The 18,701-nt window shown below is 41.9% G+C and overlaps 1 protein-coding gene across 5 annotated transcripts in view; it reads right to left on the bottom strand.

Moving 5' to 3' along the window:
* Positions 1-1,000: 1,000 nt before the first annotated feature.
* Positions 1,001-18,701, bottom strand: part of LOC131072142 (uncharacterized) — a 195,620-nt gene continuing 177,919 nt past the window's right edge. For 3 of the 5 annotated variants that reach the window (XM_058008211.2, XM_058008214.2, XM_058008212.2), the window contains 5 exons: positions 6,515-6,619; positions 4,248-5,909; positions 3,815-4,016; positions 1,813-1,995; positions 1,001-1,690 (listed from right to left, as the gene is read on the bottom strand). In XM_058008211.2, coding sequence (XP_057864194.2) covers positions 1,191-1,690; positions 1,813-1,995; positions 3,815-4,016; positions 4,248-5,909; positions 6,515-6,619 — 2,652 coding nt within the window. In that variant the 3' untranslated portion in view covers positions 1,001-1,190. Of the gene's footprint in view, positions 1,691-1,812; positions 1,996-3,718; positions 4,017-4,247; positions 5,910-6,514; positions 6,620-18,701 lie in introns of those variants that run through there. The other 2 variants (XM_058008213.2, XR_009112665.2) reach the window with 2 other exon arrangements.

The raw sequence follows: 18,701 nt of genomic DNA, 5'->3' as shown, positions 1-18,701 counted from the left end.
AAGTTTAAAATGTCCACAAGATAATCAGTGCAAAATGAGTTTCCATATATATATATAATTACAATTTTCCTCTTGATTGGTCCAATAATAAAGACCTGGAATATTGGACCCTAAACCATCTGTACAATCTGATCTAATTTTGCAAATCGGTACACTGAGATCAAGTACAACTTTTCCACTCATATGACATTTTGGTTATGCTGCAATCAAGTGTGCATAATAGCACAATAAGCACTGGTAACCCAATACGCGAGGTTTATTCTTATTTGTATGGTTTTAAGAAGACCTAAGAGATGAAGGTTAGAACTCGGAAAGGCTGGTCAAGATTGTATTTCCTTGACAGTCTCTGCTTTTTTAATTCGGGAAAATAGTATTTGGGAATTCTTACATATCAATAAAGCCTAAAACTAGTGACATTGTAAACCGATATTTCTATGTGCCAATAAACGCTGAATCCAGATACCAGGAGTTACAAATCTTACCATTAAGGAAATTCGTAACTTAGTATCTAAAGTTTTATACTCTGATCTTGTACATATTTGTTTCTTCTTTTAGAATAGATAACCTTCTTCACCCCTTTTTCAATAAAAAATCCTGGTTTCCAAGTCCGAGATTTGACAGCAAGAACATGAGTAACTGCAGAAATTTTGTAGTTGGGTAGCAAATGCATTGATGAACAGCATTTGCCCTGAAAGCCAAGCTCATGTTCACTTCATTCCTCCAATCAAGTGAGGAATACACATTAACATGCTAGAAGTTAATTTTGGTGAAATTGTTGTTTCAATATCAGTAGAGTTTTCATGAGCAACATAAGAAGTTAACTATGTACCCGGAATTAAGACTGGAAACCTTAAGCATGACTGCTATAAACTTGTACTAATGATACAGAAAACCTATTTTACATCATCAGGCTGTCCCTTATCGTACATGAAACTGCAGTAGATCAATTGCTATCAAGATTCCCAAAGTAGCTTCAGTAAACTCATATATACAACAGATAGATAAGGACAGATAAGGACATATTTATGACTAAAACAGGTGGTGCAAAATTTGCATAGGTAATATAGACATCTTCTGCCAATTTGCTAAGAGGATAGAATAATGATGGATGTTTATTAGACATTACTGCAAGGATTTAAATAAATTAGCAGCTTATCATAGCTAGATAAGAAAAAAGATTTATGCTCAATTCAATCATCATCAGATAGATAAATGACACCAGCAATTTCACTAGTATTACTGATATAATTTGTTTGCGATGTAGATAAAGTTTCTGGTTGTGGCTGTTCTATTTGTCCTTTAATATTCTTTAAAGCACGAATAGATTTCCTCCTCATAATGTCACCGGAGCTGCTTTCAGGAATACATGTTCTAGAGTGACTTGAATTTTTTTCTGTAATTCCCAGATGCATGTCCCCATTCTCCACAATGGAGTTGACATCTAAATTCAATTTAAAACCAGGTTGAAATCCAGTCACATTCTGTGGGGAAAGTAAAGAAAAATTTGAGGTTGGTACTTGATTTCCATTATTTGTTGTTATGCCAGCTATACTTGTTGGGGAAGCTGGCACATGAACAATCGAATCTGCAGGAGTTTGGAAGACAGGAATACTGGTGCTAACAGTTGAACCAAAACAAGAAGAGTTTGCATTTGAACCCACTTGACCTTCAAGCATTCTATCGGTCAAACCTAAGACCACAATAAGACCAAAGCATTATCTTCAGTGTTATACAAGAAATATCTAATCTTAAGGTTGGCAGCTATAGAACAATATAGAATAATGATGTAAGCCACAGTGATGCATATTGTACCTTCTGAAGCAAGCCTTCTACTAGCTTGCACACTCCTTGCTACAGTAAATGAATATGGGACGTTTGCAGACACATCTGTGTGAATAGCTGAGTTAGGCAGCTGAGATATCCTTTCACCAGAACCATGTGTTGCATGCTGATGAGATTGCTCCTGCTGCGTTGCAGATCCTGTGAAGGGAATGACTGCAGGTTTTCAGAATAAATTTTGATTTCATTCATTGATTAGAAATTTAGAACTGGGAGTAACTTACTCACATGGTAGGATGAAAATGTACATGTGCAATGCCTAAATTAGAATAACTTTCTTGCACAGTTGGATGAAAATGCACAAGCATATTGCCTAAATAACATAAAGAATATTTAATTTGGAGCAGCAGTTTTTAGCTATAGAACATGAACAAAAAATGCAACTGGATAGTTGAGACCGTTTCAGATGTATGCTAAAAGGAAAACAATATTAAAAAGATACCGTGTGAGGACAGATAATACACACATGCCTTAAAAACACAACACGTCTGTTCACCCAAGCAAGACTAAATACTAAAATAGTAATATGTGCTAAAATCATTACTATCAAAAAGTAATAAAGATGTTCTTGAGTTAAATCCTAGAATCGAAGTTTAGCACAAAAACTATTCCACATTCTCTTTCATTTCCCTGTCAATAAACACTAGCCTTAATCAAGAGTCTGTGTAGTGGCCTCAAAATTATCAGTCTGTTCTAATAGCCGTTATATGTAGCAGAGACCATACCTTTATGGCTAACATCCATATCTAAGGCCATTTACATAGTGCTAACAAAGTTGTCAGCAAGAAGAACAGAATTGCCCTAGGAAGGCCATAACTTTTTTCTGAGTCTTGCACTTAAAATGTGCCACATAATATAACTAATCCATATCGTTTGTATTAGGTACAATTATTTCAATATTGTTATGGGACATTTTCCTCAAAGAGAAAAGAAAGTTATTTTTCCATGAAATAACCCTTTGAAATGAGAAGAGAGTTTTAAAAGGTTATTATGACCTTTTGGTCAAAATAAGGATTAATACAAAACATTTATAAAAACCCTTTTAAAAGGGAAGAATAATTGTATTTATTAAATAATTATGTAAGGACACCTTTGTGAAAGGGTGTGATGGTTTTGGAAATCACCCCTTGAAAGCATTTATGGGAGACATAGAAGGGGTGGAGATCACTCAAGCAAGAAGGTGGTTTGGTGGGTTACGGGCATTGGAGAAGGGACACAAAGTGTGTCCAACTCAGGGTATAGAGTACACTTGGATTGGCTTGGTCAAGGATTGTTGATCAGTTCCTTTTTTGTGCATGTTGAGTGGTTGCTCTATTACATGTGTTGCACATATTGAGCGATTTCTCTGTTATGTTCTGAATAAAAATTCTATCCTACTAGAGTGTGGCATAACTATGAGAGCTAAAACCACTAAAATCTTCCTAGGGTGAGACTAACCATTCCAAGTGCCATGATTTAGATAAGCATTGACCTTATTGTTATTAAAAGATATTCAAAATTAAATATAAATAAGGTGAAAATATACTAATGAAAATTCTCTAAAGATGTAATTTCTTCCCTTTAGATCATGTTCATGTTGTTGAGTGTCAATTTATATATTAATAATCATGATTTAATGTGCTTCAATTTTAAGCTAATTAATATTGATAAACAAGCGTTTTTGTGCATTTGTTCTAAATTATAGATACACTTTATAATCTTTAAACTTAGATAATGCCACTTATAAATCTGTTGTTATACAAAGTTGACTCTGATATATTAAACCTATCCAATTTTATACTCTAGAGAAAAGTACCATTACAAATAATATATCATACTAAAATATATGGCCTATTATTATTTCATTTAGTATAGATAAACACAAGGTTGGTCATCATACATCAATGCGCATCCATAATGTGGACAAGGCTCTCTTTGTGAAAGTGTGGATGTAAGTGATCTTAATCTTGAAGACTGGATGGAATTGTTCTGGTACCTGATACCAAGGAATTGTTCTCCCGTCTCGTGTTTCCTCTTATCATCTCACCAAGTCGTTGGTTCAAGCTGACTTTCACAAGTATTTCATCAAGGTTCTTTTTCTTTTGCTCAAATGAAAACTGCTTTTCCTCAAGTAATGTATCATACTTGTTTTTGAGATCTTCAAACTCCTGCTGAAACTGGGCTTTGATCTGTGATGACTGCAACATTGAAAGTGCACAATTTTGAACTCAGAAACTGTTCTTAATGCAGGGATCTTAATGAGCTCATTATGAACAAAACCTAGGAGGATAAACTACTAAACTGGAAGAAACCAAAAGTGCCATAACCAATTCATGCAATTAGATAGCCTACAGAAAACAAGGCGTGAAAACAGATAGATACTTCCTAACTAGCAAACCATTAAAGCTTGTAAAACTAAATAGTAATACCTCTTCTTCATGCAGCGTTTTAATCCTTTCATTCTCTTTCTTCAGCCTGCCTATCTCATGTAAAAGAGGATCAGGGAGGTTTGGCTGTAGTAATCTCGAGGATGCCGATGCCCCAATCTGACTAGAATGGTAAGGAAATGGAGCAGAGGATGAGAAGTTCGATGTTAAACTCACTGTAGATGGTTCAGTTGCAACTGCAACAGTTGACCCGACTTCCATTATGGTACTCTGAATTGGTTCAGATGGTGTCATAGGCATGGCTACCTGACCAACACCTGAAGTATGATGTGACTGGTTTTGTGTCTCTGATATGTTCGTGTAATTGCATTGTGGATCCTGGGTTGAATGCAAATTATTAGTAAAGCTTGAAAAGTCAGGAGATTGCTGACTTTGTTCCCTAAATTCTATTGAAGTAATTGGCAGACGCTGCTGGCTGGCACTTGAATGCTTAGGCTGCCATTCTTTCAGAAAACTAGCTTCACCACCTTGTGAGGAGTGACCTATATGCAATTCTGAAGAGATTTGACATGGACCATCCATTCTATTTTGTGGAAGCTCCCCTGACAATGCATGTGAAATATCTGTAGCTAACTCCAAATTTACTCCAGAACTAAGTTGTGGCACCATATCAGCAGTTGTCAATTCAAACTTTACTCTTGAACAGGGTTGTGAGGAGATTTTATCAGCAGTTGGTAATTCCAAATTTACTCGAGAACTGGACTGTGACAATGTTGTCTTAGCAGTTGTGTCCTTTACAATGGAATTGTATCTTCTATTTTCTTCCTCGCTAATAGAAGTTTGCCTGACCCTGAGATGTTCAGATTCACTTGAAAAATGTTGATTGAGTTTGTCATATATTTGTGCACTATTTCTTTCTTTCTCTATGAGCTTCACACTCTTTTCTGTATTAGAAATAAAGTCAATTCTGGAACTATCCATTGTCTTATGTTTCTCTTTATTCCTGCCAGAGCCTTCACTGAACTCTGTCTGCCCTGATAGCTGTTTCAGAACACAGGCATTTATACTTTTCTGTTTTCCTGCACACATTCTATCTGCCATCAAACTGGTATTTTTAACAGCCAAATCATTCTGATGCTCGGATTCCATAATATGTTGAGGTTCGGGGTCAGAATCTGCAATACCATTCTGATTAGGCACATCAACACATTTCCTTGTGATGGAAATAAGTCTCTGTCTCTCCGGATGGAAGATCCTCTCTTCCCGAACTGGATTTCTAATGCTTGGTTGCCCCAGATAATCATGTTGGCTGGTCGTGTCCAAAGTACAATTTCCCTCCACTCTTTCAATTTGATGACCATCTAATCCAGTTGAATTGTACAAACTAACTACTGGATGAGCTGCTCTGGACTGGATTAATTGTGTGAGACAGTCATCATTTGATGCTTTGCCATCCTTCAAACATGTCTCTTCTGTATTCTTCTGGTTCATTGAATTTATAGATGGAAAAACATTTCTATTGCAAGGCTGTGCTACTGTGGATGGTATTCTTGATTTTTTCAATGTTGGAAACTTCTGGCAAAGTTTTTCATACACTGAATCAACTTCTTGCCTCGAACATTCAAAGTGGAACTGTGATTTGGCAGATTCAAGTGAAGATTCTATGTCCACCGCAAGGTTCAAGCAGTTGGCTGCTGCCAGACACTAGAAATAAGACCACGCTCAGACAATATTAGATTTAAAATGACACTTTAAAGAGGAAATGATTCTTTTGAACATCAAAATGAAATTTATTAATAAGTCAAGAGCCAGAATTTGATGGATAGAAAGTGTTAGAAACAAAGGAAGAATAAATTCTATTTATTACAAGATAATGGTCATTGCATAAGTGTTAGAAATTCATTCATTACAACAAATTAATGAGCACTTTATAAAGTCCAATATCAAATACCATGACTAACTGGGTGTAAGTTTGGTGGGAATGGCATAAGTTCTCAGAGAATGCTCTGACTTTAAAAGTTCATGTAATTACCAATATATCAATGGTACACTGTTAGAGAGCAAGTTTTCCCAGCCTAAAACCAGAATAATACAAAGCATTGCTCTTTGAAAGAGCTAGTGAGCAAAGGCAATCCATAAATGCAGGCCTAAGGGAGATACAACCATTCAGCTTGCATGTAAAAATCATCCATGTTAAAGCTGAAATGTGATAAATTATCTTATTCAACAGCAAATAGATAGAGAAAACAAAAAAAATCTTCAACTATATCTTGAGATGGTTTATCATATTTACATGAGAGTAGTCATACCAAGGATATCTCCACAGCTTGTGCAAAGGCAATCTTTTCAATAGGATAATGAAAACTGTGCATCACATGGGAATGAAACTCCTCTGCCATCTTCACAACTTCATCCTGTTCCAAAATGAATGATGTTGCCATTAGAAATTGATTTTATTGTTTATGGTATCAAATTGCAACACAAATTTGATAAAAACCCACTACACATTCAGAAGAAAATTTCTAATTAGAATAAAATACCATTAATTTAAGACATGTTTATGAAGCAATGAAAAGAAACAAAAAAATCATAATGTAATTACTAGAAATTTGGATTCAAGTGATTAAAAACAATTTACTCTCCAAAATATGCAGGCATGTAAAATTTTAACTTATAGAACACTAGTGCATTATATAAATGAAGTTACAAGCTATTTATATAGATCATTGCATTGAAGACACAATAAACCCTAGGAGCATCTGTTATGTATAAAACTTTAAAGTTAATTGTATACGTTAAGTTGTTTCTTCAAGTGTATTTTGAGCTTCTAGAGTGGTATCAATTATAGATTCAGTCTTAAGAGGGATTTTTTTTCCATGAAAGGTAAATAAATTAAATCTTGTGCAATATTATATAGAATGGAGTTTTAGCATGTGGAGAAATATAAAATGCATGACAAACATTTCATGTATATATTCTAATGAAGAAAATGAGACTAACTTGAAAAAAAAAAATTAGGTAATTTTTGACATTTTTGGGCCCTTTTTTGTATGCAGCCGAGTTTTTGCCAGAGACTCACCGAAACTTGGTGAGTTTTTCCCAAAAACAATTATTGACATTTTTGGGCCCTTTTTTGTATGCAGACGAGTTTTTGCCAGAGACTCACCGAAACTCGACGAGTTTTTCCCAAAAACTCTGTGATTTAATAGCATAAATACTCAGAGAAAAAAAACTATTCCATCTATTCTATGATCTCAACAACCATCAACCACCTTTTCAACTACCTACAACTGTTTTTCAATTAATCCCACTAGAAGACAAATGCACAGGGCCCGAGGCACAAAAAAGGTGAGTTTGGTAGCTCGGAAATAACTGACTTGTGGCCCCCCCTTTTGGATTGTATTAAACTGAGCCCACAAGTAGTAATCTTACAATAAAGCAATTGCTTTTACAATAATTTTTTTTTTGTTATCTCCAACTGCTCTTTTTTTGTTTCTGCATGTCCTGTAGCATTTTGTGAGTCTTGTCAATGTTGTTGGCGGTAATATTGTACGTACAAGAATAAAACGTAATTAATTAGGAAGTACTTTGTTTAGTAATGTAACTGAGGGTAGGTAGTTACGGGTGTGACGGTTGTCCCTCGCACCCCCTCGATACCTTTATATACCATGTGATGTAACTTGTCAGTATTATGATTATGAATGAAATGGTATCTTTTCTATTGGCTTAATATTGTTTGTCTGGTATCTATGGCATTACTGTTTCTTGTTAAGTATTTTGTCTGCATGCATTAAACTGCTCGCCTAGAGGGTAAACATCTGGCGTCGTTGCCGGATTAAACCTGGAATGACGGGAGCATACTACATGGCACAATGATAATGGGACAACCAGTGAACGAGGGGACAAGTAGTAATCCTGAGGAAGAGCCAGAGGAGTTGTTCGAAGGAGAGAGAGCACTGACAAAGGATTTCACTTGCATCCTACAGGCATCGATCGAAACTTATGTACGGAGGGAAGCCCCGGCCAAGGACATCCTTGAGAGCGTCGTGTGGAGTGCTCTTGGCGTAAGTCCGGCGGTAAACCGGTTGATGAACAACTTGCCTAGCTTGTTGGCACAAGCATTTCTTGCTCTGCAAACTCGCCGAGAGGAAACCTACTGCGAGAACCGTCGGCAACAAATCTTACAGTAGTTCAAAGAGAGGAGTAGGCGTGAGGAGGAACATGACGAAAGCCGTTGACGAACCTTCAACCCTACGGAACAAAGGAATTGATGTTTGGGGGCAGCGCCCCCAAGGTGGGGTCAAGGGGCATCGCTCCTTGCGGGGTCTTATTTATTAAAGGCATTAGGTGTTATTTTTCTATTGGCTAACATGTTGTAACCCTAATTTTTTTCATTCTTAGGCGAAGGTTGTAGTGAACAAAGACGAGATTATTCATTTTAAAAAAACTTTAAAAAATGCATTTTTTTTGGCCTTTTTTGGGCCTTGCCGCTGACCGAGTCCCAGGCATAGGACTCGCTGAGTTTGGCGAGTTTGGCATAGGACTCGCCAGACTCAGGGGGGCATGAATCATACTCGGACTCACCGAGTTTGGCGAGTCCTTGGCGATTTTCCGATCTTTATCAAAACAGAGTTTCGACTTCTTAGGGACGACAATGAAATCATGGCGGAAATCTTGAGTACCAAGTAGGGGAAACATGAGACTATTAGATCGTACAGCCGGTGACTGAAGGAACTGCTGGGAAAAATGGACATGCTCAGAAAAATGGACAACCAGCCAAGTGATGGATTAAAGAAAAGGTGGTTTGTGGAGGGTTTGAAATCGTCCCTCGGGAGGAAAATGAAAATTGTACCACCCACCTCCTACAAAGATGCCTATAACCAAGCAATGGACCTGGAAAGTGAAGGCAAGACATCCAAGAAGAAGAAAGACAAGTCCTTTGGCGAGGATGACTCCTCGGAGGGAAATAGCAGCGACGAGGGGTCGAGCAAGAAGGTGCAAGCCCTCCAAAAGGACATGCATCGCATGATGAAGGAATTTAAAAGTATGAAGGGAAGCACCGGTAAGAATGAGGAAGTGTGGTGCACGGAGTGTAAGGAGGAAGGTCATAAAAAAGGCACCTGTCTAAAAAAGGCCTTCTGCAACATTTGCCAAGTGTTGGGACACTCCACCAAAGAATGTCCCTACAACATGAAGACACGAGGGAATTGGGTCCTTTTCACCCAAGAGCAACCTCCGCTACAGCGAGCACATCCCAACGCCAACACCACGACATCATCCAGCGGTTACAGAGGTAACTGAAGGGGAGGGAAAAGCAACAATAATAATAACAATAACTGGAGTCGAATGCAGTATGATGCCAAAGGACGACCGATGATTCAGTGTCGGGCCTGCAACCAGTGGGGACACTTTGCGCGGGATTGCCAGAAAGAGGAAACACCCCAAAACTTGTGCAGATGGTGCGGTCCTGGAGACCACGATGACACAAATTGCCCCAAGCCAGGGGTTAATCTTCTCAATATTGAGAAAATAAAGGAGTGTTGGCAATCACCCGTGCTCAGGCCAATAAGGTCTCTTATCCCAACCCTCGTACGGAGAAGGGGAGATTACAAGAGGCAAAGGCCGACATTGAGAGGGAGATGACAGCAGAACGGCGAAAAAAATGCAGAGGTGGTGAGTACCTCATCTCATACTGAAGCAGAAAGGGTCATTATTGGGCAAGTCTTGCAGATGGAGGTGCCGATAAGGATGAAGGACCTTCTGGACACAATGCCACAGTTGAGGACCGCTAGTCTCAGTACCGTACAAAGCACCGCACACACACCTTCAGGTGTGACCCAGACAGAAGTGCCGATCACCCCTTCTGCTGATCCAATATTGTTGGCCTTAAATAGTGGTCGGCATCCTGCGGTAGTGGAAATGGGAATCCTCGGGACTATCCTTAAGGACACCATTGTGGACGGAGGATCTGGGGTGAATGTGTTGCCAAAGGATACATGGAAGAAGCTTGGGAAGCCAACACTATGGCCACCCACATTCAATTTGGTGGGAGTAAACCAACATGGTATTAAGCCACTCGACACCCTGATGGGCTAGCCCGTGACCATTCGCACACAACCCTTCTTACTAGATTTTGTGGTAATCCCACTTAAAAAGAAGGGCTATGATGCCATCTTAGGGAGAGGGTGGTTGGTCAGAGCAAAAGTGAATCACAATTGGAAGAATGCCCTCTCCATGGAGAAAGGGGAGCAAAAGTACGTTATTGATCTGAGGACCTAGGCCGTCAGCGAGGAGCTTGCATCATCTGACTCCGACTTAGAAGACTCAAACAGATGGGAGTGGAATTCCTACGAAGGCAAAGATGAGATGGAACCAAATAGTGAAGGAGTGCTTGAACTCGATGGTTGCTTGAAAGACGACATTTGCTCATTGAATGGACTCTTCCGTTGGCAGATGGAGGATTATGAGCTGTTCCAATGCAACATGCTCTAGATAGAAGAGTCGGGGAAAACTGTGTTTCCACCTAAGTATGGAGAATACAGAGAAGGGGAGGCCCGAGTGGATGAAGCTCCCGCACATCAGTTTGAGAAAGACAAACCTAAAGTGTATGAGGAGTCCAAGTTAAAGGTGAGCAATCTGGGAATAGAGGAAGCCCCTAAAAACATATTGGTCGGGGACGATTGGGATCCTGTGTTGAAGGCAGCAGCTTTCAAAATCTTTTTGGAGTATAAGGATGTTTTCCCGTGGACATATAATGATCTGAAAGGAGTGCCCCCTGAGATGTGTGTACATTGCATTCAATTGGTCCCTGGAGCCCAGTCGGTGCGGAAGAGGTCGTACTGGATGAACAGAAGTTATGCCGCAAGGGTCAATGAGGAAATAGAGAAGATGTTGGAAGCTAGCATCATCTTCCGGGTCCAGACCAGCGAATGGGTGTCTCCTATTGTCATTTCCCTAAAGAAAGTGGCCAATCAAATCCGGATATGTGTCAATTTTCGGTGCCTGAATGCAGTCACTATCAAGGATCTTTTTCCCATACCTTTCACGGATAGCATATTGGAAGAGGTAGTCGGTCACAAGATGTATTCTTTCATGGATTAATTTTCTGGTTATAATCAGATTTCCATCGCCGAGGAAGACAAGCTCAAGACCACCTTCATGGTGGAAGACGACATGTATGCATACAACCGGATGCCATTCGGTCTATGCAATGCGCCAGCAAATTGCTCGGGCACATTGTTTGTAAAGCAGGGCTAAAAACAAACCTTGATAAGATCCGAGTGATCGTGGAGATGGAGTCACCCACAGATGTCACAAGGGTAAAATTCTTCTTGGGTCACATTGGTTACTATAGAAGGTTTATAAAGAATTTTGCTGATATATCCTACCCCTTGGATAAACTAACTCGGAAGGATGAGTCATACACGTGGGAGGCCTCAGAAGGGTGAGTCGTTGAAGACCAGGCTAGTGGTGGCCCCCATCCTCGCATATCCGAATTGGGACAGGGAGTTCCATGTCCACGTAGATGCCTCTAATTTCGCAATTGGTGCCACATTAGCTCAGGTGGGTGACCATGGACTGGACCATCCAATTTGTTTTGCGAGTAGATTATTGTCTAAGGCTGAAAAGAATTACAGCACAACGAAGCGAGAGACCCTAGGAATGGTCTATGCTATGCAGAAATTCAGACATTACCTTCTAGCGACGCCATTCACGTTTTACGTGGATCACCAGGCACTTATGTATTTGGTCAATAAACCAATTATTCAAGGAAGGATCAGCAGATGGTTGCTCCTGTTGTAGGAGTTTACATTCACTATCATTGTACGACCCGAAAAAAGCCATGTGATAGCTGAACTATCAAGGATAAGGTCGAGGGAGCCGCCGGAGGGGGTTAATGATGAACTTCCAAATGCACACCTATTCAAGATCGCAGTACTGCCATCATGGTATACTGCTATCGGGGAATATCTGTCCACCTTCGTGTTTCCGCAAGGTATGCCACTTGGAGAACGGAGGAAACTCGTGTTAAGAAGCCGTACATTTCTGTTGATTAATGGATTATTGTACAAAATGGGGCCCGACCAGGTGTTACGTCGATGTGTGATGGAGGAAGAGGTGCCCAACGTTATGAGGGAGGCACATGAGGGCCCTGTGGGAGGCCATATGGGACCGGACACTACCGCACGAAAGGTGCTACTTCCAGGTCTATGGTGGCCCACGCTGTATAATGATGCCAGAGAATGGGTAGTGGGTTGTGACATGGGTAGTGGGTTGTGACACGTGTCAGAGAGTCGGAAAGCCGTTGAAGAGGGATTTCATGCCCCTCAACCCCTCGCATGTTCAAGAGTTATTCGAGTGCTGGGCGCTAGATTTTATTAAGGCAATTAAGGCTCGTCGTGCTAGGAGGTGCCGCTACATCGTGGTTGCTACAGAGTACTTAACCAAGTGGGTAGAAGCACGGGTCTTGCCTGACAACTCGGCCTTAAGTACAGCAAGATTCATCTACGAGCTGATAATTACACGGTATGGCATACCCATACAGTTGACCAGCGATCGGGGTGGACATTTTGTGAACCATGTCATCAAGCTCCTCACAACTGAATTAAAAAAATTTCATTCATTGTCCAACCCTTACTACCCATGAGTGAATGGGCAGGTGGAGGCCACCAACAAGATTCTCGTTGGAGTGATTTACAAGTCTTGCGGTGTCGAGGGAGAAGATTGGGAAGAAAAATTACCTTCAGTCTTGTGGGCCTACCGCACCACCTACAAGGTGACCACAGGCCAAACGCCATTCCAACTCATGTATGAACAGGAAGCGGTTGTGCCAGCAGGGTTCATGGTGCCAAGCCTTTGCATTGCTATTGACAACAGACTCGGGGATATGGAGAGCCTGAGAGAGAGGCTATAAGTCTTGAACAAATTGGATGAGAAAAGAATGATGGCCCAGTGGGCTACAGAGGCAGCCCAACAAAGGAGGAAGTTGTGGCACGATAAACACTTAAAACAAATGAGGTTCGCCCTGGGCCAACTGGTGATGAAATATAATGGGTGCAATGAGATTAAACTTGGCAAATTCAAAGTAAGATGGTTAGGGCCATATAAAGTTTGAGAGGTGGCTGAGAACGGGTCAATCAAGTTGTGCACACTGGATGGACGAGAGGCTCCGGACAGCGTTAATGGGTCGAAACTAAAACCATATCATGAGCGTAGGTGGAGGCCTGACCCAGAATCTTCTCATGGGGAGACTTAAGTAAAATTGTTCAGAATTTTAATTTAAAAATTAAAAATTAATAAAAAAATAAATAAAAAAAGGAGAGTGTTCACTGTACGGTACCTACTGTATGGTGAAAAGAAAAAAAAGATAAGAAATCACCGTACACCGCACGACGAAAAAGAAAGAAAAAAACGCACGAATATCGTACGCTACCGTATGACGGGCGACATAAAACACAAAAAGACCACACCGTACGGTACATGTACGATGAGCAATTGGCAGAGGAAAAACTTGCAGTACGGTCATTTATCGCGTATGGAAAGATCTTCGTACCGTACGACGTAAGGTCGACAAGGGGCGGAGGGTGACGGAGAAGCAAGGCGTCTAATCGGCGTACGGTGAAGAGAGGCACTACTGTACAGTGGGCACTCACCGTGCACTGCACGAGGGAGAGAAAATGCATTACCGTACGGTATAGTTCTACCGTACAGTGTAGTACGAACCATAAGCACACGGAGCAGGCAACGGAAACAAAATAAAATCAGAGGAGGCCACAGTTGGAGAGTAAGCACGTGCAGAAAATTATTTTCTAACCCTATTTTTTTTAATATTTAAAGGGTACAAAAGACGAAAGAAAAATCATTTAATGGACCCCAGCAGTGGAAAGAATTGGAAAAGACAGTTGCAGCAGTTACCTACTACAGTGCCGTCAACCTCTGCCAACAAGAAAGCTATTCGGATTCTGCCTTCAGGTGTGAAAGTAAGGGGCAGAATGGCTGACAACAACAAAGGTAGAGGCAAAAAGGTGCAACCCAAAGTGCAGCAGCAGATGGCAGCGAAGGATGATGTGACAATGGACACCATTACCTTCGAGGGTTTGAGTGGAACAGATTGTAGAAAATGGTGGAACAAGACCCCACATGATGATCCCGTGAAGGCACAACCGCGACATGCACAGGTACACTGGGCCATCCAGATGCCCATCTTTTGCATTAAGGATTTTGAGGTTGTGTTGTGGGCCATGATTGGTGCCTATGACATACACAAGCGGCAGTCGATATTCGATTATGAGCACCACCAGGTTACGGTCTCTTTCCCTTCCATAGTTTTACGAGGGTTTTTGGTATTCTGGGAACGCAAGGAAAGAAAGTAGATAAGGGGCAGAAATATCCCTAGATTTAAAGGATACAATCCTATAGTTGATGTGCCATGACGACCTCACACAAGCCGAGCTCGATAGTCTTCAGCATGCTAGCAAGGGAAGAGACCTGGAGAAGTCGTTTTTGAGAGAGGGGGTATGGCGATGCCTCCTGGATGTGTTTAAGAGCCGCTTGATGGGAGCCAATAGGGCTTCGGACATTGCCATGGTGCAGATGGTATTAATGAATGGAATCCGCAATGGCGTGGTATACGACTAGGCATCAGTGCTAGCGGATAGAATGGAGGAATTTATGACCCTGTAGCACAAAATCTTCTACATGCCCTACCATGCCATTGAGCTCTTCTTAGATGCAGTACGCCTTTAGGTTTCACCGAACACACAACACATGGCACCACAAGGCCGTGTACACCCTGGGCAGCCGCCTATATTCTATTGGGTTCATTTAGATATCATGGCACCTAGTGGAGATATACAATCAAGCAAGAAACGGAAGCGGAGGGTGGTGGTGTCTGAGTCCGAACCTAGTGACCCGAGTGAGGAGGCCAGTGCAGAGGACTCCATGGATACGTCATAGGCCACAGAGAGTGGTTTCAGGATTGTGGGTAGAGGCGGACAACAGGTGGAGGAGACGGTGGGGACATCTTCTATAGTTGCGCAGACAGCCACACCTCCACCTCTCGTAGTTGTGCCAGCACCGGCAACCACACGGCCCCCAGGTGAGTTACCCTAGCAGATGGCCTCAGCAAGTGCCACTCGGACTCTGCCACCTAGAGCGATAGTATTGGCAGTGCCAGTTCTTGGTTTTGGGTAGGGTTGGACACCAATGATTATGATTCCCCCATACATGGCCACGACATTGGTAGCCCTACCAGAGCCTCAGACGGTCGGCGTCAAGAGTCCCACGACAACAGCAATAGAGGTAGGGACCAATGGCGGGACAGTTGGTAGGGAGGCTACGGTAACATTAGAGCATCCTGGAGGGAGTGGTACCCCTTCTCAGACGGATATGAGTGCTTGGCTGAGTCGGTACAAGATGGCACTAGTAGCACCGGTTGGAGCAGCTGTCCACTCCCCACGATGTGAGCCGAGCCCTCATGAGATTGTGGACTTGGTTGGAGACAGCTCACCAGAGACTTCACAGATAGTACAGTGAGACCACTCACCCATTCATGAGTTGGAGTTGGTCCAGAGCCCCCCTAATGACGAGCCACTGCAGAGTCCTCATGAGGATGCCCAGGAGCACGGTGTCCTAGCATCTCCGAGAGTGGAGGGTGACAGGGATTTGGAGCAGTTTCTTGCGGACATGGTTGTCGGAGCTCGAAGGATTGTAGCCTCCGCCTGGTCCCAGGGAGATGCCAAGACAGACGGACAGTTGCAGCAGCTGCTTGGGTTTATAAGGGATAGGTGCACAACACACTTTGCTCAATGTTTTGAGTCTAGAGGGTGGCCTACTACGAAGACCTTACAGATGTTGGAAGATTGTGGCCTCTAGGAGCAGGTTGGAGAGACCAGTAGACAGTCACTATTGTAGTGGATAGAGCAGGTCTTCCGGGAGACATACTATGAGCTGAGAAGGACACAGTATATTGCTCAGGGTACCGAGACCCAGCGATAGGAGGTCGTGTTGGCACGGGAAGAGTTGGCTGCTCGACTCCAGCAGATGGAGGAGTCGCACAGGGAGCAGTTGGCTCGAGAGAAGGCCTTGTGGGTCGCAAAACGCGCTACCTTGGAAGAAGAGTTGGCCAAGGAGAGGTCGGCGAGGGATGCCTTGGGGGCATGGTTGGAGGAAGCCCGTAAAGGACAGGGCTATGTTGGAGAGTCATCTGGCTAGTGCCTTAGAGATGGTGGAGAAGAAGGATAAAGAGGTCTTGGAAGCCGCAATGATCGTGAAAACAGCTATGGAGCGACAAATGGTTGCAGATCGGGACCTGAAGCTGAGGACTGAGCAGGTCTATGAGTTACGGGCACGCTTGGCAGCCGCACCCCCCGCATAGACATCAGTAGTGGCATCTCCATCAAGGACGCTTCCTCAGCCCCATTCTTAGTCATGATTTCTTTTTCTGTTGATCATCCCATTTTATTTTCAGTCGTCAAGAGACGACCTTGTTTTTTGGGGGAGGATGATGTTGGCGGTAATATTGTGCATACGGGAATAAAAAGTAATTAATTAGGAAGTACTTTGTTTAGTAATGTAACTAAGGGTAGGTAGTTACGGGTGCAACGTTTGTCCCTTGCACCCCCTCAGTACCTTTATATAGGCTTAATATTGTTTGTTTGGTATCTATGGCATTACTGTTTCTTGTTAAGTATTTTGTTTGCATGCATTAAACTGTTTGCCCAGAGGGCAAACAAATGCCTTTCAAAATTCTGGAAATTGCACCAATCAGCACATTGCTTTGTGATTCTTCCTCCAATCCCTCACCCTGGCTTTTCTCTTGTTGCCTTGCTGGTGGTGGTAGGGGTCCTTGCTCATCCAACCCTTCTTGCTTTGTCTTTGGCTCTACTCGCTGACATCTTCAGGATGTTGGCATGGAATTCTCTCTCTAGCTTCATCCTAGGAATCCTCCGGAGGGTAGTGCCATCTCCACATGACCTCCTTTGAGTCCTCCACCCTGCATAAACACACAAGTCCAAGATCAATCATCATTTTGCTTAGCTAGTCATTCTCATCATCACACTTTATCCTATGCCATCACCTATTTCCTGCTCATCCCCCGAAGGATTTGAACATCACTTTACAATTGTCTCTACAAGGGTCATTTGACCTTGAGAATGTGATGAACTTCATAAGGTTGAGATGAATAAGAGAGGCACCTCAGGAGTGAAGACTTTCCCTAATTTCGAGCTTCAATCAATGCTGATTATGGAATGTTTTTAGTTGATCTAGGAAAGACCTTTGATGCCCTCAATCTCACTTTTGTGGCTGCAAAACCCAACTTTGAGATGCATACTTGGACATGGACCTTGACATTTGAGGGATTGCTAAGAACATCACCAAATGTTGGCACAAACTATGAAAGTTCAGCCTGAATCTCGGCCTAGGAAGGGTCATTGAAACAATGTTTTACTCTCACCTTTTATAAACACCAAAGTTCGAAAGACATACATGAGTTTCGGTATAAAGTTCAGTATTTTCCATGGAGTTTTCAAACCAAACATCCTGCAAACTCCGAACTTTGCTACACTTCGGTAAAATTCAGTAAAAACTTTAGGATTTTCCAAGGGATTTTCAAGCAAAAAGTTCAGTAAATGCCGAACTTTTCTCAAAAATTGATGGATTTTGGTGTTAAGTTCGGTATTGGCAAGTATTTTGGAATGCCAAAGGTCTGGAAAACTCCGAATTTTCTTAGGAAAGGGCATGAACTTTGGCAAAGCTTAGGGAATGAATTTCTCAAGCAAACATTGAGGAGGGCATGAACTTTGGCAAAGATTAGGGAATGAATTTCTCAAGCAAACATTGAGGTTTGGTCCGCAACTTCGCTTTATACTTGTTCCTCTTCCCTTGCCTTGGCCTATATCCCTCCTAAACACCTAAATCTGATGCTGCAACCCCTGGTTTATGCTCATGAAGGGTCCTTAATGCCCTTGGACTGAAACTTGATGGCATAAAATGACTGAAATTCATCTCCCTTCACTGCAAACTCATAAACTTCAGTGGGAACTATGACCCTTGGCCTAAACTTCGGACTTTTCAAACCAAACATGCTGCAAACTCCGAACTTTGCTATGCTTTGGTGAAATTCGGTATTTTCAGGCCAAAAGTACTAAATACTCCGAACTTTTTTCAAAAACAGCATAAACTTCTGTCCTTTCTTTGGTATTTGCAAGCATTTTGGCAAATGTTTTTAGCGAACTTTGCAAGGCAACTAAGCATTTCGGCCTAAAGTTCGGCCTTTTCAAGGGGATAGGAAGGACCTCTTACGACATGACTTGTTCACTTTTTTCCTACCAGAACCGAACTTTACTCAAGTTTGGGGATGAAGTTTGGTGTTTGGTTCGGCATTTTCAAGAGTCTTTTAGGGAGCAAACCTGAGACAAACCTCGGAGGAAAGACTAAGGCCTATTCTCCATACTTTCCCTTGGATAAAGTTAGGTTCCTGAACGATCATGTTTT

Source organism: Cryptomeria japonica, chromosome 6 (genome assembly GCF_030272615.1).
Source record: "Cryptomeria japonica chromosome 6, Sugi_1.0, whole genome shotgun sequence".
Classification (NCBI taxonomy): domain Eukaryota; kingdom Viridiplantae; phylum Streptophyta; class Pinopsida; order Cupressales; family Cupressaceae; genus Cryptomeria; species Cryptomeria japonica.
Note: the sequence above shows the minus strand (reverse complement) of the source record. Positions and strands in the feature narration are given on the sequence as shown.